General features: G+C 53.9%; 1 protein-coding gene across 1 annotated transcript in view; it reads right to left on the bottom strand.

The window, feature by feature from the left end:
- Positions 1–24,601, bottom strand: part of PODXL (podocalyxin like) — a 35,339-nt gene extending 10,738 nt beyond the window's left edge. Inside the window, exons 1-2 of the mRNA XM_045564138.1 lie at positions 24,584–24,601; positions 23,773–24,484 (exon numbers count right to left, since the gene is read on the bottom strand). Coding sequence (XP_045420094.1) covers positions 23,773–24,484; positions 24,584–24,601 — 730 coding nt within the window. The remainder of the gene's footprint in view (positions 1–23,772; positions 24,485–24,583) is intronic.
- Between the last annotated feature and the right edge of the window lie 1,499 nt (positions 24,602–26,100).

Here is a 26,100-nt window from a genome sequence, read left to right as displayed (position 1 = left end):
GCTGGCTTAGCCGGACACGGTGCAGGGGAGGAAGGCCTTTTAGTTGTTTGCTTAATGACGTGTTGATTGAGGGAACAGGATCTATGTCGGGCCCCAGAGATACAATGCTGAACACCCCGAATCCACACCCTCGGGGAGCTTACCCTCTGGTGGGGGAGACAGAGACTAGACAGTGGATGGAACAGTCCATGTCAAATTCTGGTCACCTCTGGGGGGAGTGAACAGGGAGCGAGGCAGAGCAAGCGGGGGAGGGGCTACCTAAAGAGCAAGGTAAGGAAAGGTGCCTCCAAGGTGATCTTTATGCAGAGACCTGGGGGGTAACAAAGAGAACACTGTGTGGAGTGGGAGGAAGAGTGTCCCTGGCAGGAGGAACAGAACCTGCACTAACAAAGAAAAACTATATGATCTTAATATATGCAGAAAAATCTTTTGACAAAATTCGACATCCATTTACGATTTAAGAAAAAAAAAACTCTCAGCAAACCAGCAATACGAGCGAACATCTCTTTACCTAATAAGTGATATCTTTAAATAAACCTACAGCTAACATAATACTTAATGGGGAGAGACTGATGCTCTGCCCCAAAGTTTAGGAGCAAAGCAAGGATGTCCTCTCTCCCACTGCTATTGAACATTGTGCTGGAAGTCCTAGCCAGCTGGGAAAAAAGAGAAGAGAAGAAAAGAAAAGAGAAGAGAAAAGAAAAAAAGAAACAGAAAAAGAAACAAAACCTCTTAATACTCAACAATAAAAAGACAACCCAATTTTTTTAAATGGGCAAAAGATCTACAAGGACAAATTGCCAAAGAAGACATGCAGATGGCTAATAAGCATATAAAAAGGTGCTCAACATCATTAGGCAAATGCAAATTAAAGCTATTAATACTGTGCAATACCTATCATAATAGCTAATAATAAACAAACTTACAAAACCAAATGCTAGACAAGAACTCTCATGCATTGCTGGTGGAAATGCAAAATGGTAAAGCCAGTTTGGAAAACCATTTAGCACTTTCTTTTAAAGTTAAACATGCAATCATCATATGGACCCAGCAATTCCATTCTTAGTTATTTGCCCAACAGAAATGAAAACTTGTGGTTACCCAAAAGCCTATATGGAGTTTTATTTATAATCACCCAAAACTGGAAACCACCAAGATATCCTTCAAGAAGTGAATGGATAAACACACGGTGGTACATCCATACAATGACTACTCAGCAATAAAAAGGAATGAACTATTAATATTAGAGTCACATAACAGCATAGATGAATCTTAAATACATTTTGCTAAGTGAAAGAAGCCAAAAGGCCTCATAATGTTTGATTCCGTTTATATGATATTACAGAAAAGGCAAAACTATAGGGATAGAAACAGATCAGTGGTTACCAGAGGTTGAGAGAAGGGGGTGGTGGTGACCCCTCTACTCTATACAGGATTATTTTTAGGACAAGAGAACTATTAGTATATGGTACTGGGATGATGCACAAGAGTCCACAAGACTCTGCATTTGTCGAAACCCATGGAACTATATACCGCCAAGAATTAACTTTACTTAATGGGATGTGTAGGAAATCCCAGGATGTGATGGAGACTACAAAAATAAACTTACCTATATTACAAATGTATAACAACCTCACTGAAAGAGGAGGGGAATAAAAGTTGACCTAAGTGACTTAGGAAAATAGTTTTTTGGCTGGATATTGTAACAAAAAGAACTGTATATAAACAGCATATTTTAAGTAGTAAAATTGTTTCCCACAAGGGTATGGCATATCAATTTCAAACCTACTTTACATGTATACTAGTGCTGAACAAATAATTAAACAAATTATAGATAACATGAGCCAGGCTTCTCACTGTTGGAGGAAGAACTTACATATGAGAAAGGGGGGTGGAGAGGAGGCTTAATGAATCCTGTGATGCTTGATTAGAGACAGAGATGTCAGTGTGAACTCATGTTTTAAAAGACAATTAATATAGATAATGTGTACACACATAGCACACAAACGTATATTTCCTAGCTCTGTCCACTCAGGGCATCTAGAAGTAGTGACAAACTAGCAGCACAGGGTACACCCAGCATCCAGATTTTGGTTTCTAATACCATTCTCTAGTAAAATGAACCAGGGCTCCTTGGAGAAATGGCTTGATTCCAGTGCTGATGTAGGGAAAATGCAAGATGAGCCTGGAACTGGAACATCTTGTAATGCCAGAAAATAAAGAAGTGCTAAAAAAAAAAAAAAAAAAAGAAAAAAAAAGGAGGCAGTTCAAAAATCATAGAAACCAACCTGAAAGAGGGAAGGACTTCAAAGAGCTCACAGTGGCCAAACCTGGAACAATTTGAGCAACAAAACAAAAAATATTGGCTTGGAACCTAAAGAATAAAATAAATATCCATGAATCTATTCTGATACCTAAATGAATAAATAACTAAATGGGGGAGAAGAAACAAATCATCCTTATTGTGGGATTCCAAGATATCATATTCTCCCCTAAAACTTCTATATATAAGAAAACAACCCAATAGAAAAAGAGACAAAATAATTAAACAGGTATTTCACAGAAAAAAGATAGTACAAATAACCCATGAACATCTGAAAATGTTAGTAATTAGGGAAATGCAAAATTAAATAAGGAATTATTTCATACCCATCAGATTGGGAAAAATTTTAAAGTCAGACAGCAAGTGGTAGCAAGAATGTGGAAGGGTATAAATTGGTACACACACTTTGGAGAATAGTACGGCATTACCAAAGTAAAGTTAAAAATGTGCATGTCCTTCAATCCACAACTTCCAATTGTACCACTAGGCATTTACCCCAGGAAAACACACACGTGTGTGCATCATGATGCCATTTATAAGAATGCCCCGAGAGTATTTGTATATTGGCCCTATACAGGTAACGTGGAAATGTTTGTCAACAGTAGTATGGATAAATAAGTTACTATAACATTCATGTACTGAATACTATACAGTGCTGAAAATGAGTGAACTCTATCTACCTGTATTAGCATTAATCTAAAAACTGACAGTCAACAATAAAAGTGAGAATAAGAACACTGTAATGATTCCATTTATAGGGTTCAAATATCAGCAAAACTTTGCAATGTTTTTAGAGATAGAAACATAAAAATTATTAATACTAAAATTTTACAGAAAATTTAACACTAACTTTAGGATAATAGTTACATCTGGGTGGAAACAAGGAGATGCAACAGGGGCCTCTGGTTTTTTTTTTTTTTTTTTTTTTTTTCTTTTAAGGAAGGGGTGGCTGATTCCGCTGAATGCTGTGATTGGCAGCCTCATCGTGCAGTCTCAACGGGCACCGCGCAGGTGGAAGCCTGACTCGGGCTGACTGAAGAGGGAATGAGTGGTAGGAAGGTGAGCTTACAGATGTGGGCAACTCTTTATCAAATGTTAGGAGACCAGAGAAATATGGCAGCAGCTGGAAGGCGCTGGTATGGTTAAGAAAGTTTTGTTTTGCTTTTTTTGTTGTTGCTCGAGCTGGTGAGAATGCTTTCTTTGTGAGTGTGTTCCCTGTCTGCTATTTCAGAGGGTCCTCGAGCTGCAGAAGGGGATGCACCTGTGCGGACCCAGAGCCCGCGGAGGACCTGGCGGTCAGACACTTCCATCCGTGACGCGGGAAGGAAGAAGATGGATGTACGCGTAAGTACTGCTGTAATTTTGGTAATGGAAGAGTTTACATTGATGGCTTCGATTTTCTCAGTGAAGTCTTGAGGAAATCAGCTGCAGTGATATAGACAGAAAAAGAGGAGGAGAGGTTATGTGGGAGGTCTGAGGGGAAAGGGTGAAATACTTATCTCTGGAACGGGAACCTACAAGAAAAGAGGTTCTCAAACTTCAGCAGGCACCAGGATCACAGGGGGCTGGTCAAACGCGGGGAGCTGGGCCTAGCCCCAGGCCTCCCGGTGCGGCAGGTCTGGAGCAGACAATGCGCATTTCTAACCAGCTCCCAAATGATCCCGATGCTGCCCAGAGGGCCACACCTCGAGGACCACCATCCTAGAAGTGAAACGTGCTTGCCAAGCAGGATTCTGTGCCACACTGAGGACTGATATCATGAATTTAAAATGAATCCAATCAGCCCGACTGATTGTGCTCTAATGACATTCAGCTGCATGGGCCTGCGGAGGCAGAAAAAAGTGGAGGCAAAGGTTTACCCGGGAACGGGGCTTTGCAGAGCATTTGGGGCTGTTTGTGAGGCAGGGATTATAGTGATGGGTTAGTGACACGTAGGGTGGATCAAGCCAAATGTCGGCTGACAGGGAGGAAGGTTATTGGACTGGCTGCCTTGCGTGTGAGCACCGTGGTGTGGCTGGACCTGAGCAAGGGAGTGGGAGGGTAGAGAGGGGGACCCCGGGGGAAACGCCGAGATCTCGGAAGTGGTGCAGTTTGCGGTGGCGATGAAGTTTAGGGTGTGAAATGGGAACCACCGAATGAAGGAGGGAAGTAAAAAGGTCGACAAACAGAGGCCATTGTTTATCCCAGTGAGCACTGACGTCACCAAGAACGATGACACACATCGGGATGCAGGGGACAGAGTGGGAGTCTCCCGTGAGCGATGGACAGGGCCGGAGAGGTCAGCAGACAGCAGCGCTGAAGCTGCCAGGGCCTCAGGGGGCAGGGCGGGAGTGGGAGGAGAGGGCTGCTCCGGCCTTCGAGGAGGGCCTGCTTCCTCTGTTCCTGGCCACTTCCAGACCCAGGACTGGCTCTCGACTATTAATAGCGGGGAAAGGAAACGCGAAAGAATGCCCCAGGAAGAGGGCGTGTGGAAGGAGGCCAGGAAGGCGATGGGACGGGAGGCTCCAGGCCTGGACACCAGTGTCCACCCTCCCTCCTTTGTTACCCCCCAGCCACCACCCCCGACTTATCGCCACGGAAATAAAACTAAAAGCTCCAAGGGGGAACAGTGACGGGCAGAGACCAGGCAAGATGAGCTGATGTCCTTCTGGACTGGTATGACAAAGGCTGGGACGAGAGACCTCAGCCTTGTCATCCTGGGTCTGCCTCGGCCCCCCAGGCCTGGCCAAGCCATCTGCCCTCTTGAAACACATCTGTGAAATGGGCCAGATGATTTCTAAGGTCCCTTAGGACGTATATGCCTGAGCGTGACGTTGTGTCCTCAGATAGGCCTGCTCTGGCTGTGACAACAGAGCCACACTCACCAGCCTGGCTCTGGGCATCCTTAGTAGGTATGGGCAGGGCCTTGCCCTGAGTCATGAATCAGGTTCCCGTGGCTGCCACTGCAAATTACCAGAGGCCTGATACAACAGAAGTGCATCCTCTACGGTTCTCCAGGCTTCCAGAAGCCTGAAGTCAGGTTGCCGCAGGGCCACGCCCACTGTGCAGGCTCTGAGGGAAAGTGCGTGTCTTGCCCCTCCTCACTCTGGACGCCCTTGGCCCTCCCTGGCTTGCAGCAGCCCCGTTCCAATCTCAGCCTCCATGGTCACACGGCCCCCTTCCCGTGTCTCTTGTAAGGACACTTGTCATTGGATTTAGGGCCCACTCACGTAGCCCAGGACGCTCTCATCTCGAAGTCCTCCCTTGAATGATATCTGCAAAGCCCCTTTGTCCAAATAAGCTAATAATCACAGGTTCCAGAGAGCTGACTTGCATACCTTGGGTGGGGGTAGTTTTCAGTCTGCCACAGGTCCCCATCTGGAAAGTGGGATGATGAGCCCCAGGGTTGCTCTCTGGACCCCTCTAACTGGTCCCCTGCTTGGGCCAAGGCCCCCTGAAATGGGGCTGCTCAACTTGCTTGGCACAAGGCTATCGTGGACTGTGTCCTCCCCAGATTCCTGTGCTGCATCCCTCAGCCCCAGAGTGACGGCTTTAGGGGCCTTTGGGAGGTCATTATGTTCCCATGAGGTCATGAGGGTGGAGCCCCCGTGATGGGATTAGTGTCCCTCTGAGAAGACAAAGAGACACCAGCGCTTCCTCTCCCCGCCCTGTGAGGTCACACCAGCAGGCAGCAGTCCGGAAGCCAGGACCCACCGTGCCGGCATGTTGAGGCCCTCCGGCCTCCAGAACTGGGAGAAATAAATGTCTGTTGTTTAGACCACCCAGTCGACAGTATTTTGTTCCACTATAACAAAAGCCAGAGCCCACTATGACAGGACCCGCGGAGGTAAATAACAAGAACAGAAACAGCAGGAAGGGCAGGGACCCCGACCTGCCTCGTCCCCCTCGCTGAGTGTCAGGTAGACAAGTGTGGCCACAGTCTGGCCATGTTCCGCCCGCCCTGTCCCTTGCCTGGGGCCCTGGCAGCTCTGTTGGCTCTGGGGTGAGACTCTGCCTCAGGACAGCGCCCCAGGGGGTCGCCAGGCCTGGCTCCTTGGCATGGCCTCTCCCAGAGGAGCCCAGAGCTGCCCCCTCAGGTCAGATAATTCCGGGCATTCTTCAAATCTGGAATTGTTCCGCCCTTATCAGCTTGTTTCAGCTGGCCTGCCCGGCACCCGCTCCCCAGGGTGGGGCCCTGTCTGCCTGTTCCCTGGGCAGGAGAGAGCTGCCACTGTCCAGTGTGGGGATGTTCCACACCTGTGACGTGGACAGGCAGCCTCCACTTGGGTGCGTTTCTCCCTACAGGGGGGGACACCGCAGCCAGAAGGCCTAGAAGCAGCCCTGGCTCACACACTTCCCCCTCAGGCAGGCCATTCCTCATTCCTTCCTGTCCCCTACACCTGGGGGCAGGGCACAGCGCCCAGGGATACTTGGCTCCGCTCCCGTCTGCCCAGGCCCCTGCCCGGTGACTCCTCCACTGGGGTCACGCAGGATGGATGGGGGCCAAGAGCGAGCAGGCACTGGGGAGCCCGGCCACCTGGCTTCGGGCCTGCACACCAGCTGTGTGGCCAGCCAGGTGGCTCAGCACAAGCGTCTCATCTCTCTGTTCCTCAGTTTCCCCATCTGCCAAAAGTAGGGAAGAGGGCAATGATAGTAAGGAACTTATACCGTTAAGTACTTAGAGCAGTGCATGCACACAGAAAGCGCTCAATTAATGTCAGCTGTGATTATACTCGTGCTGAGCTGTGCCCGAGGGAGGGGAAGGCGCCCCGCCCACCACCCCACTCCCTCTGCCAGGCTCCCACCACTCAGGCCGTGACAAGGGGAGGGTGCACACGGGCTCACCCAGGCCCCCTGGGCTCTTCTCCCAGGCTCCCAGGAGGCTTGAGGGGAGGACGGCAGCCCCGGGCGGAACCTAACCTGCCTGGGGAGGGAGGAGGAAACCGAGGCCTGGGTGGGGCCCAGCTCCAGGAAGCGTCTCCTCGCCCCTCAGAGAAGGAGGCAGGGGCTCTCCTGCCACCAGCCTCAAGCTGTGCCCTGTCATCGACCCCACACCCCAGTCCTGGCAGGGACAGGCCAGCAGCTCCATCTGAGAGCCACGTAAGGCAGGCTGGGCTCCGCTGGCTGTGCCCTTCCTCTCGGGCCTGGGCTCCTGCTCAGGAAAGTGAAGCTCAACCACCTCTGCCTCCGTCCCTGTCCGTCCGTCCATCTGTCCTCGGTCCTGTTGGGCGTGGAAGGAAGAGTCTGGTAAGTGTGACTTTTACCAGAAGGCAGTGAACTCGAACATACTGAAAGATATTGCCCACCAATGGAGGGCCAGGGGCTTTTATTTGGTATCTCCCTTAACTCTCAAAAGGACATGAGGTATGAGTTATTAACCCCATTTTGAGAGTGGAGAAACTGGAGGCAGAGAATGGGGAGTTAGTGTTTCAAGGGTGCAGAGTTTCAGTCTGGGAGGATGAAAATCACCTGCAGGTGGATAGTGGTGACAGCTGCATTACAACATGAATGTACTTAATGCCACTGAACTGTGCATCTAAAAACCGTTCAGGTGGTAAAGTTTATGTTATGTATATTGGACAATAAAAAGAACTGAAGCAGGCTGGGCATGATGGCTCACATCTGTAATCCCAGTACTTTGGGAGGCTGAGGTGGCAGGATTGCTTGAGTCCAGGAGTTCAAGAGCAGCCTGGGCAACACAGCAGGACCCTGTCTGTACAAAATTGAAAAATTAGTTGGGCGTGGTGGCACATGCCTGTAGTCCCAGCTACGTGGGAGGCTGAGGCAGGAGGATCACTTAAGCCCAGGAGTCTGAGGCTGCAGTGAGCTACGATCACGCCACTGTACTCGTCTGGATGATGGAGCAAGACCCTGTCTCTTTAAAAAAAAAAAAAAGTGGTGCAATTGAATTGAAGAAAGGTCATTTCACCTGCTCTACAGCGGGTAAGGCGTGAGCAGGTCAGTTTGGGCACCAGCCTGACTGGGGCAGCTTCCTCTCCACGGCACCCAGTGTGGGACGAACACCCTTCCATGTACAGAATGACACTCTGACACAGTTGTGCCTAACAGGGGCCAGCAAACTTTTTCTGCAAAGGGCCAGAGTAAATATTTTAGGGATTGTGAGCCATAGTCTTTGCTGCTACTACTCATGGGCCCAAAGGCAACTGTAGACAACCGGTACATAAATGGGCACAGCTGTGTTCCAGTAAAACTTTATTTACAAATACGGCTGGCCAAGCAGTTGTTTGCCTCCCGCTGATGTCTCAGATCCCTCCAGAGCGAGAAGCCTATGTTTGTATCCAGCTGTGGACGCTATTCTGTGATTTTCCTAAAAAGCCCAACAAGCGGCACGTGTACCAGCCTGCGATTAGAAACCAAGCCACGTGATGACAAACTGGGAAGAAGTATCGGCAACTCACATGACAAAGGGAAACACCTAGACTGCTGGCTATTCAAAAAGCCCATTGAAAAGAAAGAATAAATTTTAAAATCTTAACATTCCACAGTCCAACAGTAGACACCAGAGGGGGGGGTGGCGAGCTGGGTCTTTGCAGAGCTGCCTCCCCTCTTGGTGTGGCTGGTACCAGTTGCTAGTGTCGTCACTCCTCGGTGGGCAGCGGCTGAGGCCCTCGTGGGTGGGACGCTGGCCATTCTCCTTCCATCCCTGGCACCTGCACAGCTCCCAGCCCCAGAGGACCCCTGATAAGTGTGTTCCAAGACGGTGCTGACTGGTGCTGTCCACACTCTGGCCAGTGACAGCTGGCATCAGGGCTGGGGAAGAAGTTGACCAGCAGATACAGCCGGTCAATGCACCTCACTTGGTTTTCCCTTCTTCTCAGGGGGGCTGTCTGCTTCCGGTCAGCTTCTCTCCCAGGGCAGTTCACCTGCATTCTCTGCCTAGAGAGTGTTGCTGTCCCAAGTTCGTGGTAGGTCCTGCTTTGCTCAGTCAGGAGGTTCTCAGAGAATAGCCCATTCCCTCTTTATTTTTAAAAATGTTTCATTGAAGAATTACAATGAACACCAGCACATATCACTAGTGTGTACAGCTTGATGAACTGTCACTGGTGAACACACACCCCGTCACCAGCACCAGATTGCAAAGCAGGACACCACGTCTCAGAAGCCCATCCTGTGTTCCCTCTCCATCCCCAAGTGTCACCACTATTCGGACTTAAAATATCATGGGCTAGTTTTGCCTGTTTTTGAATTTTCTATCGATGGCATCACACAGTCTTTCCTCTTTGGGTCTGGCTTCATTCACTCAGCATTTCATTTGTGCAATTCATCCTTCTTGTGGCATGTAGTTGTAGACTGTTCATTCTCATTATAGTATTCTATTGTGTGAACACGCCACCATTTATTTATCCATTTTACTGCTGATGGGCATTTGGGTGGCTTCCAGTTTAGGGCTATTATGAATAGGGCTGCGTGAACATTGCAGTCCATGTCTTTGGGGAACACGTGTACGCACTTCAGTCAGGTTTGTGTTGAGGCTGGACAGGCCCCTTGTCGTGGTCCTGCACAGGGTGGGAGGGAGATGAACCGGGGGCTGGCTCCAGTGCGAGCAGCTCCTATGCTCGGCCCGAGCCACCATGATCCACACCCAGACACACCCTTAGGCTGTCCCACTCAGCTCTGTGTCCCAGACCCTCTCCCTGACTGGGCTTCCTGTCCCCAGAGCCTGGAAGAGACAGAGTGTGGCAGGTGCAGAGGGAAGAGTGCTTTGTGGGGAGCAGCTTTGCTCTCACTCCCTCCCTGGAGCGTCGGCCAAGGGGGCCTCAGTTTCCCTGTTTCTACATAACGCAGAAAGCGGCAGAGAGCGGCAGGGATCAATTACCTCCGCAGTCCCATCTAATGCACATCAGGCCCAGAGGTGGTGACGCTCCCTGCCTGCAGGTGGAGGTCACAGGGCAGAACCCCACCCCCACCTCTACCCCCTAACAGGACTGGACCTCAGCAGGAAGCTCCTAAGTGCATTCTTTGGATTATGCATTATTATAATTCTGTGGCTGAAGGCACAGGTAAGAGGAGAGCCCGGAATGCGATCGATAATGCCACCAAACGTTCCCGCCCCTGCCGCTACCTGGGGCTGAGCCAAGCCACTGCCTCCCAGTTCCTCTCCCTCTCATCAGTGCAGAGGCCCCGTTGCCGCTCCCATCCTGGGCCCACCGCCTGTCCTTGCTGTTCCGGACACAACATGAGGGATATCCAGGGTGTCTGCACATTGATCCCTGGTGGCTTTTTCTGGGGACCTCCAGCCTGCCCGAGGAAGGGGCTGGGCTCTTCCTGAGCTGGAAAGAGCGGACTAACCTCCTTAAAACAATACCCTCCCCAGGGCCTCCTAATCCCTTCGCCTGCTGCAGACCATGTGAATCCCCATTGGTCTGACCAGGCAGCGTGCACAGCTGCCAGCAGGCGGGCGAAGGCGGGGACAGGGCTGACACCCAGCTGCCAAGAAAGGTCACGACAAGAGGACAGCACCTGCAGGAGGTGGCAGAGTGCCCTTCACCCTGTCTTCAAGATCCGTTTCAATAACCGCATCTGTGATGTACACACAGCCTCCACAGCTCTGCGAATGGAGGCCTGGGCGCCTCTGTGAGCTTGGTTTCCTCGCCTGTCAAGGGAGAGAGAAATACCTATCTTGGGACAAAATGAATGTTTTTTTTTAAATGTATAAGCTTTGGGGAAAATGTTAAAATATTCCAAAACTACAGAGAGTGTCCTTACTGAGGGCAGGGCTGGAGGATGAGTCAGCCAGCCCTGCTGACGTCCTCCTGTGAGCAGGGGACACAGCGCCTGTGCCCAGTCCGGGTGCTGCGTGTCCTGCGACACGGTGAAAGCTCTGAGACCGTGGGCAGAGGCACGGAGATGCTGCTTTGCTCACATGATGGAATTTTCTGTAAATCCACCTACGAGATAAATGCCTCCCCAAAGCAGTTTACTATCATCACTCTTAAATTTAACAGCCGGCATTTCCTGGGGCCTCACCATATCGGCCGGACACTGTGCTCAGTTCCTTATGGGTGTGATCTCTTTTGTGTCCCCCAGCACCCTCTGAGGCAGTACCTTTATCATGTACCTTGCACAGAAGGAGACTCGGACTAGACCAGGGAAGGCCACACACCTGGGTCAGGGAGCCAGATTTTAATCCAGCTGTCTCGGAACAAGAGGACGGGTCTGCACACTCCTGAGCGCTTTTCAACCGGCCCTCTCCCTCCTCCCGGGAGCACCTGCTACGTGTCCCTGCACACACACACACACACACACACACTTCCAGAGCTAAAGCGTGAGCACATTTGGCACTCAGCTTTTCCCCTAGCAGTAAGTTCAAAAACAACCTTGGTAAATATTTTTCTGAGGGAGCACATTGTCATTCCCACGCTGCCTCCTCCCCGGCCCCCCACCCCCCGAGGCCGTGAAAATAACCAGATGTGTGCAGGTTTCTCGGCAGCCTCTGGAAACCTCCGCCAGGGACCAGTCTCCACTCCTGGCCGAAAACAAACAAGGGCTCGAAGCCAGAGGGAAGTCCCACATCCATGGCTGTGGGACAGTCACCTCTGAAACCAGAGTCGCCTCTGGGAACGGAGGGAGAAAGTTCTGTGACATGGAGTTGGTGAATTTCCCAGGGAATGACAGGCTTCCGGCTGGTGGAAGCTGAAGGTTAAGGCAGCAAGTGCAGCTTTCCAAATGTCCAAACTCTTTGTGTTCTGTCCTGGAGAGAACTCTCCCCTTCCAGGAATAACACCTGCGTCCTTGCTGCAGAGTAATCCACGGCAGTGCACATCCCCGGCTAAATCCATGTGTGCGGGGTGGGGCGGGGTGGCTAAGGCTCTCAACTGCCACCCACTTGCTCTGCAAAGCAGGGGAAACGAAGCTGAAACTCTATCACCCTGCTCTCCCGTGGCCCCCAGAGGTGGAGGAAAAGCATGACTACCCCCCACAGAGCACAAAACCTGAATTTCTTCTGTGTTGGAAGACAAGGGACCCCGTGGCTTTCGGGCAGGGGGCGGGATGGAGGTTGGGGTGGGGGGTGAGGGTGTTGCTTAAAAAGAACAAACAAACCGAGTAAATGGATATAACTAAACAATTGAGGGCCAGCTCCCTAGTCCCCTGCCAGGGCCCGCGGGGAGACTTAAAGGCCAGGTTCCTTTTAAACAAAGCCAAGTCGCTGTGGCCCTCCCTGTGTTGGAGACGCTGGAGCTCAGCAAGGAAGCCGGGTTTCCTCCGGGCGCCGCCTGGGGAAGTGAATGAAGCAAGAAGCCCAGAGCCAGCCCCAGCAGGAGCCAGGTGCCCAAACAGCTGAAAATTCGCCCCTCCAAGCGTAGAGGAGGTTTCATGACATCCAGGCAGGGACTGGGGGCAGGAGGAGTGACCACAGCAAACACACACACACAGTGATCTCACAGCTTTTTTCCCAAGACACAGGGTGCAAAATGAAATGTTCCCCTCTGAAACTTCACAGGTCAGGAAAAGGGTCAAGTTTGCTCAGATCACACAAGGTTGACTCTGAGGTCGGAGAGGGGTGGAGGAAGGGCAGGCACCGTCGCCTGCCCCCTGGCCCTCACATGCTCAGTGCCCCCTCTCCCTCTGCCCTTTTACTGAATTTCTAGACTTGCTACCCTGCAAGCTGGGTGCAGAAGCCCAACTCCCACGCCCAGAACACGAATCTAAAGTGGGACCTGGAGACACGACTCTGACTCTGGGTAAGTCACCGCCATCCTCTTGTCTTGGATTTCCCGTCTGGAAAGTGGGTCCAGTACCAGTCAGAGACTCTCTTCCTCTGGAGCTCGGCACTAGCACAAGCCAGGCCACAGGACCGCAGAGATCCTGGTCCTAGGAGCTGTTGTGTGTCTTCCCCTACAGCCTGGTCTCTGCTGGCATGGTGACAACAGAGGCCTAAAGATGCACCGGAGGGAGCCGATGCCACCCCTCAGGCCAGGCAGCAGGGGCTGGGGAGGCAGTGAGCAGCCAGGCCAGCTGTGGCTGGGTGCTCCACGCTCTGGGACCAGTGGCTGGGATGTTCCCTGCTCTTTAAAACCACACAGGCATCATGTTCCTATCACTTTCCTCGGCAACCCGGGGTCATAATGACAGAACTTAGAGGGACCCTGGATGTCACTTGATCCCAGCCCAACATGGGAGAGGTGGGCAAGCAGACAGAGTATCGGGCACCAGGTCGCACCCTGGTTGGTGTCTAGAACCCTGTGGTCCAACTCCAGGGGCAGCTCCTATCCTGCGGGGCACAAGTGCTGCGTACGCCCGGCTACAGCTGCTGCTTCCCAGCCTGGCAATTGGACAGTGCAGGAGGCATCTGACCTCCGGAGAGAGTCTCAGCCAGCAAGACCCCAGGAGCCCCCCAGGCACCACGGGACAGGTGCCCATGCCCCTTCACATTACCCAGGAATCCACAGTTTCACTGGCTGTCCCAGCAGCCAACTGCAGCCACCCCAGTGACTCAGAGCATCCACGCTGTCCAGCGGGGCCAGGCCCATTAGACCAGCAATTCTGGGGCTGAAATCATCAGGTAAGTCAGGCCTTTCAGACCACGGAAATACTCAACAGGAAGGCCCTCGAGAGCTGCTGGGCCACCCCTCACTCACAGAGGGGGAAACTGAGGCCCACAGGGAGGACTCCCGGTCTTGAGTGTCTGCACAGAACATCTCCTTTTGCAAACCCGTTTTCTTTTACTCCCTGTACCTTAGGCTCCACACCCAACTCAGACGGACCCTCCCGGGCTGCTTCTCCACACCTGGCACCACGCTGTACACACATCGCACACCCGCCGCTTAACTAACAGGCCCTGGGGTGCAATCGCGTCCATGTTCAGAGATGTGATCGTGTGTGAGCAGATCCGGACTTCCAGCCTCCTCCCGTGAGTAAAGGCAGAGAATGTCCCTGCCCAGGTGCAACCTCCCTAGGATGCTGAGGGGGAGCGAGAGGTGCGCTCCCACCCCGCCCCTCCCCAGGAGCCGGTGGTCTCGCACAAGCTCTCTAGCGCCCCGGCCATGGAGAAACAGAAACCAGGGTGGCCTCGGGATGAGAAGCGACCTGGGGTGGTGCCCTGGGGGCCTGGGCAGAGGCGGGGTGAGCTGGGCAGCGGGCTGTCAGCACAGGCCTGGGGGAAGGAGGCAGCAGGGCTGCTGCGCTCACCCGCGCCCTGCTTGCAGCGCCCCCTAGGGCTGGGGTGCAGGGCCACAGCTGCTTGAGCAAGGGGTGCTGACAGCTCACTGTCCCCCTGGGTGCCAGCTGCAGCTTGGAGAGCACATACAAGTTGGTGGCTCAACAAACAAGCACACACCCCCTTGGCCACCGTTTGGCCGACTCCCAGGAACAGCCGGCGTGCCGGTGGACAAGACCCACGCACGCAGCAAGCCCTGCTTCTCTGAGCTGTCGGCGAGCACTGAGGCAGGGCTGGCTCACAGGACATTTGGAACCCCCTTTTCCAAGCCAGGACTCAGACTGAACTTAAAGCAGAACTATGACACTGTCAGGATGAGGGACGCAATGCAGCAGCCAGGAGCAACCAGCAAGTAACAGGTGCCCCCATCTCAGCAGAAAGGTCGAACATCAGAAACACACACGCTCATTCTCTTTTAATAGCGCCTCCAATTTCTGTCTGGGAAGCAACACCATTAACACCTGTGAGGGGCTGACAGCCCTGAATGTACCTTGTTCCCAAAGGACCCTGGTACAGGCAGCTTTCAAACTGGCCCCAACCTGGAATGTGGCTTCCTACAGACCCCGCCTAAGGAGGGAGGCTCTCTAAGGCTCATCTTCATTGTAACAAGGTCTTGCTCAGCAGCTCCTAGACACAGGCCCTGTGTGCTTCTATAGCTGATGCTCTTCCAGCTTGGTCTTTGCATAGCACTGGGTTTAGCACTGAAAGTCCCACATCCCAGGATAACCTGTTAATCCTGGGGAACCTGGGACAGTTGGTCACTCTACCTTTTCACATCAGTATTCCCCCAAAATGTCCTGGAGGAACACTAGTGTTTCAAAAGATGTTAACAGATGTTCCACTAAAAAAAAGGAAGGAGAGAGGGAAATGGCTAAACTACACATTTAGGGATCACTGGGTTAAACAAAGGTAGTAAGTAATCCTACTCAGGGGACATTTTGAAGCACATAAAATCATAATATGGGGGCCATATGCAGTGGCTCACACCTGTAATCCCAGCACTCTGGGACACCGAGGTGGGAGGATCACTTGAAGCCAGGTGTTCAAGACCAGCCTAAGCAAGAGCAAGACCCTGTCTCTAGAAAAATTAGCTGGGTGTGGTGGCATGTGCCTGTAATCCCAGCTACTCGGGAGGCTGGGGCAGGAGGATGGCTTGAGCCCACAAGTTTGAGGTTGCAGTGAGCTGTGATGATGCCACTGCACTCTAGCCTGGGTGACAGAATGAGACCCTGTCTAAAAAATAAAAATAAAAGATAATAATATGTATTGACCTTCCAAGAAAGGAAATTTATTCATTTATCAAACATTTTTGGAGAGCATGACTATTAAAATCTTGAGGACTACTTGTGTTCTTTTTGGACACAGTTTGGTAGACAGCTTGCTTTATGAAGTATAAAAGTAAAAACAAAAACCCCATATGGTGCTAGCTCTGATTTGCCAGTTGGGTAAACTGAGGCACACAGTAATGCCCACCTGAACATACTATACAAAAAGCCAAAAGCAGATGCATGAGTGCTCTCCACCTTCCCTTCCTATCTTCTACTTCTCGCCTTTGTGAGGAAATACTCCTTTCCCTGGCTCGTATTATTCATAGTTGTCGGATTGTCACCTATGTGCCTCCCCACCCTTCCCTAAGAAGGAAAATGTAGAGCTGGCCACAGAAGGACTGACATCACCCTTCACTGCTTGGCTCAATGGCATCCCCAGGAATTTGGTGCTAGAGTCAGGCTAGGGTCGGACGATTAGAGAAAAGAAAGCTGAGCGGGAGACTCGGCCCCCAGGGCTGACACAGGTGTGCAGCAGGGGTGGCCAGAGGAGCTGATTAGCCAGCTGCAGGAGCACTTAGTTATCCAGGTGCAAAGAGAGCGATGGGAAGTGAGATGACATTTAACAATGCCCACCACATCACCAGCTCGGGGGCTGCCAGGGTCAGGGTGCAGGTGGATTTAGGAAAGCCTGTTTTGACTCAAAGACCCAAAGGGTAGGGCAGCAGCAACCCCCGACGGCTGGGCAGAGAAGCACCCAGTGGAAACCAGGAAGGTGGGGGAAGGCATCTGAGCCCCTTAGCTCAGCCCACCCTGGCCACTCTCATCTGGGACTGTCTGCAACTGATCCCCCCCTCTGAACTGGGGCCCCAACCCAGAGTAACCTGGTTGTAGGGAAGGGCAGTGACTAAATGATAAAGGGCCCAGGTCCTGGGGAAGGGCCTTGAAGAAGACAGGGTTCATGGAGTATCTCCCCCCGTCCTGAACCCCGTGAGGTGAGGAGAGGATGGGGTGCAGAAACACTTCTTCCCCATCCAGATGCCAGTGGGGGAGCCCAGTGGCCGAGACCCAGCTCAGAGGGGGTCCCCAGGGCATTTCCTTGGGCCACAGAGGACATTGTAGGACAATGCTCGTGTTTCACTCACTCAGAGGCGAAGCTGACCCGGCTAGCGAGGTGAGGACAGAGGGTGGTCGCAGAGAAGCCCAAGGTTTTCAGGGACCAACTCTGCAGTAGCATTTGCCAGTCTCCTACTCCAATATCCATTTTCTGCTGCTTCTTTATAATCAATCCACTGATTTTTGGTTAGGCATCTGGGTGCCTGAAATAAAATTACTCTTCCCTAAGGAAAGTACTCTTTCCTGCTTCCCTTGCAGCTAGGTGTGGCCACACAACTCAATTCTGTTCAACAAAAACATAACTGAAAGTGTCTTGTGTGGTTTCTGGGAGGCACATTCAAAAGAGGAGCTCCGTCCTTCCTGTTCCTTCCTTCTTCCTGGTGGCTGGAACCCCAGTAGCCATCTTGGACCACGAGGTGGCATGTGAATGATGACAGAACCACCATATCAGCCCTCGGAATGTCTGCTATGTGAGAGACAGAACTCCTATCTTGTTTAGTTCACTCCTTTTTGTTGACATGAACAGCCAAATCAAGTTCTATCCAACAGAAGAGGATGGAGGATGGCACAGGAGACACGAGGCTGCTGTGCCTCCCGTGGCCCTCCTCCTACCTCCTACCAGGAGCCCCTGCTCCCTTCTCATGCCCACGTGACAGATCCCCCACGACCCGGGGCCAACTCCCACCTGCTGTCTACCTCCCTCCATCTGGAATCAGGTTAGGAAGCTTGCAGTTGGCGAGCACAGCCTGGCAGACAAGACTTTGAGCTCTAAGCCAGCTCTGCAACTGATTCATTCAGCAAATATTTATTGAACAGCTACTATGTGCCAGATACTATTCTAGGTGTGTGGCTACAGCTCTGATAACATAAGTCCCTGCCCTCAAGGAAGTTACAGTCTAACAGGGGAGAGACAGACAGAGAAAACAATGAATACATGTCAGCTGTGAGTGCTATGGAGAAACTAGTGCTAAGTAGGGGACTGAGGGTATGCCAGAGGTGGGGGATGTCTTACACAGGACAGTCCCAGAAGTCCTCTCTGAGAAGGTGGCATTCAAGAGAACTGAAGGAAATGAGGATATTTGGGAGAAGAGCTGGTTGTGTGATCTACTGCAAGTCCTATGTCTGTGCCTCAGTTTCCCCTCTCTGGAATGGTCTGGGAGATAGAGGCTATCCAAAGGCATGCCACCCTAGCCGAAGGGCTCTGTGGCCCCCATCAGCATGTTAGGAGTAGGTTAGCACAGGAATCAGACTGGATGGAGACCCAGGGGCCTGGCTGGGCTCTGGGAATTTCAGGTAAGAAAGAAGGGGCCATGGCTTCAGCCTCACACACAGCCAATGTAACTGTAGTTACAAAGTGCCCTCCCCTCCAGGCCCTGCCTTGCCACTGTCCCTTCTACCCTGGCCAGGGTCAGGCGGCTGGAGGCTTGGGCTTCTTCCTGGTTAGCCCATGTGTCTCTAGGGACCTGGCTCTGGGAGGGCCCTCTGCACCCCAACCCAGGGCGGGATGGCAAGTCTCGCTTGGCCGCTCCTTGGAATTCTCTTCCCCCTGGGCTGAGGCACGCAGCCTTCCGGCCATGACAATTGGCGGACGGGGTGCCACCCTGCGCCCTGGCCCTAGGGAAGTGCAAGGTGGCTGACCCGAGGGGGATAAGGCTACAGAGGAAGAGAGGGTGGTGGTGGTGGAGGTGGTGGTGTGTGTCGGGGAAAGGGGTGGGGATGAGGGAGGTGGCCTCGTGGCCAGCATTAGCTGGGAGTCTGTGCTGGCCACTGCCACAGAGGTCCAGGATGGGGCCAGGGCTCAGAGACAACACAAGAGCTTGGGATGTGGGTGACACGGGGAGGGGCCACCGCTGAACCTCCAGTGGGTCACCGCATTCGGGCAGCCAGTCGTCCCACAAGCATCTCTTAACCACCTACTGGTTCCAGTTGCAGGCTGGAGGCTGTGGACACTACGGGAGCTCACAGGCAGTGGGAGACGCAGACATACACAGTCACAACACACGGTGGCCAGCGCTGGGACCAGGTACTCAGGGAGCCCTCAGGAACTTCAATTTACCATGATGGTGGAGGGGTGGGGAGAGAGATCTGGGCACAGGATAGATCTGTCACCTTCATAAAACCCTTTTTAAAGGGGTTTTACTGAGTTTCCCCAATTACCAGGAGAGACTCAGCACGGGCAGGGTGGAGTTCCAGTCCCAGCACCTATGGGTGCACACACATACTCACACGCGCCTCTCCTGGGAGGCCATCGCTGGGCGTCACTAGGAACCTGGGTGAGTGAGCCCCCCTCCCTGGTCTGCACTCGCCATCTGAGAAATGAGTGGGCTGTAGTAGACGGTTTCCAGAAGGCTCCCAGCTCTAGAATTCTGTGTCCTGTGATTTTCTGGGTTCTTTAGAAGTGGTGTGGAAATTACCTTTTGCCAACCGACTGCCAGCGAGCTGCCTACTTGAAGGAATCTTGCAGTAAATGCTACTGCAAATATGAAGAGGTTCCTTGTAATGTAGGCTTTGTGCAGGTTTCCTTACAGAGAATACTGACAGTGTTTGGCTTGTGTGGCCTGAAGAGTCACAGCCCAGATCTGCTACCTCATTTGCTCTCCAACAGCCCCATAAAGCAGACAGGACACATGATAAGAGAGATCCGTCCAGCTTCACCCGTGTTCCTGGGAACAAGACGTGACAGGAAACCCCACCAGCTGAGCTCCCTGCCCTGCAGGGTACCCAGTGGGCACAAATAGGAAATGAGCCCAGAGCTGAGGGCTGCTGGGGAGGGTGGGCAGAGCAGCATCGTTCTTTCTCCGGTTGTGCAGGAGGAGCTTCCACTTGGCTAGGGCCAACGCTTGCATTCCGCAGCCCTGAAGAGGGCCCCATGGCGTCTGCCTGGAAGGGTGTGAAGAAACAGCCCCTTCCTGGGCCAGGGGGCATCTAAATCCCCTCCCAAGAAGTCCGGTGAGGGGCAGAGAGGGCTCCTCCTACTTCCCTTAGGAGTGGAGGGCTTGGAACTTAGCACTGAGCCATCCTCACTGCCATCCTCACTGTGGCCACCAGCGTCACAGCAGCCACCGACCCAGGATCCCAAGCCCAGAAGCCCCAACCCTCAGCAGCTGCTCCTGCCAGCTCTGGCTGCTGGAGAAAGAGCCTACTGGCCAGACGTCCCTGCCCAGGATGCAAGCTAGCCTGGGCTCCCCGCTCCAGAGACCCAGAAGCCCAGGCTAGGGCCAGTCCCCTCAGTTCAGCAGTCCAGACCAAACGTCCCCAGCAACTGCTCAGTGCCAGCCATGCACTGGGCCCTGGAGGTGGCAGTGGCTACGTTGCTGGCCTGCCCTTGAGGGGCTCACGCATGCTGGAGGAGATACACACAAAGACCACGGAACACGCCCTGGCTCCACCTAGGAAACCAGGGAAGGCTTCTCAGCAGAGGTGGCACTTGTGCCTGAGGATGGGTAGGAGCTGGCTCTCCACACTCCCTGCCCAGGGGAATCCTAACCACACAGAGTCCCCTGCCTCTCCCAGCTTCCCAGTGACAGTGGTGTCAAAGCCCCCACCAGCAGGAGCTCCCCCGTCAAACGTGGATTCCTAAGGAAAAGGAAGGTTGAGGCAACCTCTGTGCCTCTCCCTAGACCCAGGCCAAGCCCCTGAGGGCTGTTCTGGGCATAACAGGCTCCCCTCCTGGGCCCCTGGCCACACTGCCATATCAAGCCTTTGGGACAAGTGGGCTCCCAGGCATACCAGGCTCCCCTCCTGGGCCCCTGGCCACACTGCCACATCAAGCCTTTGGGACAAGCTGGCTCCCAACCCCCAAGGTCCCACTCACTCCTGCCTCAGAGTCCTGTCCCAAGCAGCACCATACTAGAAGCACCCATGGACCGCTACCCCGTCCCACATAACTTTCTCTCCAGTTCTGAGAGCTCCTCTCCTCTCCAAAGCCTTCCTGCAGTTCACTGACCCCATCTCAAGAACCCCCAGTCCCTAATCCACACATCCCCCTACACTCCGCAAGTCACTGAGCCTCAGCCACACTAGGAATTGCTGACCCTTTTTATTTAAAAATCCCCATGTGAAACACCCCCCTCCTGCAGGAAGCTTTCCCCAGACCACGTCTTCCAAACCGTGTGCTCTTTTACACACACCTCCCCACCGAGTGGCGCTGGGGCTTCAGTTTTTACTGTTATACACCTGCTGACACCCACAATGCTGGGGGTGCCCTGAAATGACCAGGTGCTCAATACATGCACTTTATCAATCATCATGGCTCTTCCTTGAGCGCCGACCTGAGCTGGGCGCAAGGCCAAGCCCATGACATGTTATCTCTCATCTTCAAAGCAACCTGCAAGGTAGGGCTATCATCATTTTACAGATGGGGAAACTGAGGCTTGAAGAAGTTCCCTATCTTGTCCACAGTCACACAGGTCTGTCTGACCCAATCTGAGTGTTTCCACCACACCAAGCCGTCTTTCTCTCACTCAGAATTCACGGATCGAATGACTCTATCAGACGATAGCACCGAATCAGCCTGTCTTTCGGCAGCTGAGGGAACAAGAACTCTTCCCCTGGTGGCACTAGAGGTCCCTTCTGCACTTTTATTCTATCTCACAGATAAGGAAACTGAGGCTCAGAGGTATGACCTGCCATGTGGTTCAGCCAAATAGTTATCAAACCAAAAGGCACTGAAAAGGTATTTCATGTACTGCTGAGCCCCTGGGTTTAATGCTTTTGATGCTGTGGAGTGCACCATCCGCCTTAGCAGAAGGTAAACTGGGGGCAGCGGGAAGGGAGGACCCGTCTGGGGATAATTCCTTTGTTACGGAGACTGGAGCTATAAACTTATGTTGCTTTGAATCAAATCACAGAATGCCAGTGTTTGGTGGGGGTGGGGGATGCCATTCCTAATGACAGCAGCCCAGGCTGCCGGCCACACCTTCGGAACCGCAGAGATGAAGCTGGCCTTCCTGAGTCCCTAGAGGAGGGTGTACAATTTGCCACAGCTACTAAACGCTAAACTTGCGCCCTCAGCCTTCTCTGGCCCCAAGGTATGTAAATCGTCCTCATCACCACCACCATAAGGCTCTCCTTGCCACTTTACGCTCCCATGTCACTGCCTATTGTAATAGCTGCAGGTGGGGCTCAGGACAGCCAAGCGACTTGTTGTTTCAGGCAGGAGCTGGGCTATGGTCCTCTTTGTTTACCACGTTATCAAGCTCCCACCATGTGCCATGCCCCGTGTTACACTTGGGGAGGGCTTCGTGGAAGAGACACGGTTTCTGGGCAGTGCCCAGGTGCCAGGAAAGACACTCCCAGGCTGGAAGCCAGCAGTGGTCTGGGGTTGGAGCTTTCCCCACGGGGGCTCCAGAGCATCTCCCCTGAGGGCAGGCAGTGGGGGTCTTTTCCCATAGCCCCCACGCTCTCCTCAAAGAAAGGGTGGCTCAGCCTCTTGAGCTCAGAAGCACTAGGAACTAAGCCCCCTTTCCTGACACAGCCTGTCTCCCTTCTGGGTGGTGCTAAGAGGCTCCTCCAGAAAAGGTCGCCTGGGAAGGACCACCCTGAAGTCCACTGCCCCAAGAGCAGGATGGGGTAGAGCCTCCACCCTCCAGCATCTCCTCCACCCCCACCCCACGCTGGGCAAATCTGTGGTGACTGGCATCCTCAAAGCTGCTCCCACTGTTCCCCATGCTGCTGGGGGCACACACCCTTCCCCAGCGGCTGCCCTTCCCTTTCAGGTCAGGCCAGTGGGTAGAGCCACCGGAGGATGCCCCAGCCTGCATGCTCTCTGGGTGCCAACCCCTGCCCACCACCAAAGGTTCCTGTGGTGCAGAGGAGACTGTACTGCCATCCCATCTCACCCTGAGAGTCCAGTCCCAAACCGCCAGCACCAGACAGCGACAGAGTCCCTTCCCTGTCTGGGTTGTCACTGCAGTCCTCCCGGCCCTAAGGTGGGAGCGCCACCTCTGCTCTTTCTCCCTGCAGACACGTGCTCAGGTAGGGGAGACTAAGAACTGCACCTCCGGCCTGGGGCTGAGACAACCCTGTCCTAGGGGCTTTACGACACGTACTCTGGTTGGGTTTGCAGCCGCCGCCTGTCTCCCAAAAGAAAAGTAGTAACATTTCACCTTTAGAAGGAGCATGAAGAGGGTGTTTCTAAGGCTCAGCTCTCTGTTTCATGAGACAGGTGCAGTTTCTACTGCGTGTCTAAGATGCAGCCCATCCTGTTCCCGTTTGTACAAAGGAGTTGGGTGGGGGGGTCTCCTGGCCATACACTGAGACGGGATCTGTTCCTCTGGTGACATGGTGGTAGGACCCCCACCCAGCCAGGGGACTCTAGACTGTGGAAGGTCCACTTCTGCCTTCTATCTGCCCCAGCACGGGCTCAGGGGGGTTTCGCCTGCACACATTGCTTGGGAAACCCTCTCTGCGAAGGGCCAGCACATCGCCCGCATGGGCCGCTACAGAGGCTTGTCACCTGCTTCAGGGACTTCCTCAAGAGCTTCTAGCCTGCCGCTTTGCCTGGAATTAACGACTACACAATACCGTCCCTCATTCCTCCCAACGCGAAGAAAATGCGTAATCAGACCCTGGGGGTCCCGCGGAAGCACAGAGCCTCGCGCTGCACTAAGTTTCCCTTGTCTTGCCCCGCAAACCCATTCACCGCCCCCCTGTCTGCCCCGACACAATCCACCGCCCACTCCTCCCGAGGGGACGCCAGGGACTAATCCACGCTCGGGCCCGGCACCTGCGGCGTTGTGGAGTTTGGAGGGGGCGTGGATGATGCAAGGTCAGGGCTCCGCGTGTGGCCCGGACTATAGAGTGGCCGCTCCGGCTCGGGCCACGCGGCGCGCCGGATTTCCCTACAGCCCAGGCTGGCGGGGGGCGCACGGGCACGGTGGGGGCCCGGCGGAGCGCGGGCGGCCACTCACCGTTCTGGGAGAGCGACGGTGGCGGCGGCAGCAGCAGCAGCAGCAAGAGCGCCAGCGCGGAGCGCATCGTGTCCTCGCCTCGGGCCGGGAGCAGGTGGCTGCGGGGCTGGCGGAAGGTCCGTGCGTGCGTCCGGGTGGTGGGAGCGTGGGCGCCGCTCTGGGAGGCCTGGCGGTGGCTCCGGCGGCCCTGCGGTGGCCTGGGACTCCCGAGTCGCGCTCCGGCGGCCCTTCCTCCCTGCAGCTGCCGCAGAGCCGGGCTGGGGCGCGGAGCCAGCGGCAGAGCAGTGGTGGCGGCTGCGTCCTGGGCGGCGTCTGCGCGGCTGCGGCCCCGCCGGCAGCTGCGGCGACTCCCGTCCCGTCCGCGCCGGCCCCCGCCCCCTCCCCTCCGCCTCCCCTCCCCTCCCGTTCCCCTCCCCTCCGGAGCGCGCCCGCGGCGGCGGCGGCCGGGCCGGGCGGGGCCGGGGCTGGGCGGCCGCTGGGTCGCGAACAATGAGCAGAGAAGGAAACTCCGCCCCGGAGCGCGCCGGGAGGGGGAGCGCGGGCGGGCGCCGGGCTCTGGGCTGCGGCCCCGCGCCGGGGGGTGGGTGCGTGTGCGCGGGCGCCAGGCTCCCGCGGGGCGGCTCGCCCCCGTGCACAGGTGTCCCCCACAGGCGTCTCCGCAGCAGCGCTTCGAAGGGGGTGCAGCGAGGTCCGGAGCGCGCGGACCTGCAGCCTTCCGTGTTGGCAGGTGACCATGTGAGGCCTCCCGGGTGCAGCGTGTCCGCAGCTACGCCCTAGAATCACGTCTCCCACCCCCCCCAGCGCAGCTCACCTGCCGGCGGGCCCCCATCCCGCACTTCTGAGCAGCTCTGTGCAGGGCGTGCCCTGGGCAGTCTGGACCAATGCGTTGCTTAACCGCTCCAAGCCTAGGTTTCTCGCCGGTGAAATAGAGATGATGGTTTTGGAGGGAAAGAAAAGACAAAATTGTCAGGGCTTAATATATGTCAGTCTGGTTCTAAGCGCTTTGCATATATTAATTTATTTTCTCTTTGCAACAACCATATTGTCAGGCTCATTTTGCAGACAGGGAAATTGAGTCAAAAAGAGGTTAAGAAACTTGCTGAAGATCACACAACTGGTAAGTGGCAGACTTGCCTCTAAGAGTAATCTGCAGAAATGCTTTGCACAGTGCCTGGCGTGGAGCAATTGCTTACGAAGGATTAATTGTTATTCTTATTCTTGCTGTGTAAAGAACAGCAATAAAAATGTAGGACTTGGACTCAAAACCTAGCTGTGCCAATCTATTAGTTGTAAGACCCGGGGCAAGTTATTCTCTTGTGCCTCAGTTGTTTTCATCAGTAAAATAGGGATACAGCGCCTCCCCAGAGGGTTGCTGGGAGACTCAAATGTGGTGATACGGGAAGAGCATCTAGCCTGGGGCCAGGAACACATAAAGTGCCAGTGAACGAAGCAGCTCACCCTCAACGTGAGGATAAGAAGAACTTGCACACTTGGGGTGGGAGTGGGTGTTGGAGAATTCCGAATTCCGTGAACTGACTTTACCTGCTGAAGAACAAAGAAGGTCTCCGCCTTCTTTTTTTTTCCCAAAGGCTGCCTGGGGAGGTGCAGACCCCAGAGCTCCCTGCAGGGGCGGCACAGCCTCCCTCCGGGATGGGGGGAGGGGGAAGGGGCGGGGACTAGCTAGCCCTGGAGGTGCGGGTTGGGGGTAGCGTGAATTGGGCTCTTGCGACTCCTAGTTTGCTAATCTGGGGCTGGGTAGAAGGGTTGTCCCCAGGACCTAGTCACGTCCGGAGGACAGTGAGTCTGTGAGCCGGCGTAGTTGGCAGCAGGCAGGCACTGCCTGCAGGGCACCGCGTCGGTGGAGCCAGGAACCGGGCGCTGCAGCCCTGGCTGGGGTTACTCAGCAGCCGGCTTCAAGCTTGGGAAGGGCTGACGGGGCTGTTTTCATCAGGAAGTTTCTGCAGGATCATTCTGGCCCCGTTTTCCACGCCGCATATGGGAAAGACAGAGGGTGTTCCCTGTGAATACTCTGGGATATGTGTGTGCGACTATCTTTGATGTTTTTTTAGTACTGTTCCCCTGACATCCACGTCAACAAAAGGCTGTTTCTCTTCTGAATCCAGGCGATACTTTTTAAAAACTGGGATTTAAAAAATTGTATAGCATGCTGACTGATTTAAGCCGTGCTTTTGCACTCAGTGAATCAATTTCTCTAAAAACTCAAAAATGATCATGTTAACTTCGTAAAGGGAGAGCAGCACATATTTTGAAGCTTGGAGCATTTTAAATCCACATGATTTGGGATGGGTCCCATTACCAGGTCATGCA

Source organism: Lemur catta, chromosome 11 (genome assembly GCF_020740605.2).
Source record: "Lemur catta isolate mLemCat1 chromosome 11, mLemCat1.pri, whole genome shotgun sequence".
Taxonomy (NCBI): domain Eukaryota; kingdom Metazoa; phylum Chordata; class Mammalia; order Primates; family Lemuridae; genus Lemur; species Lemur catta.
Note: the sequence above shows the minus strand (reverse complement) of the source record. Positions and strands in the feature narration are given on the sequence as shown.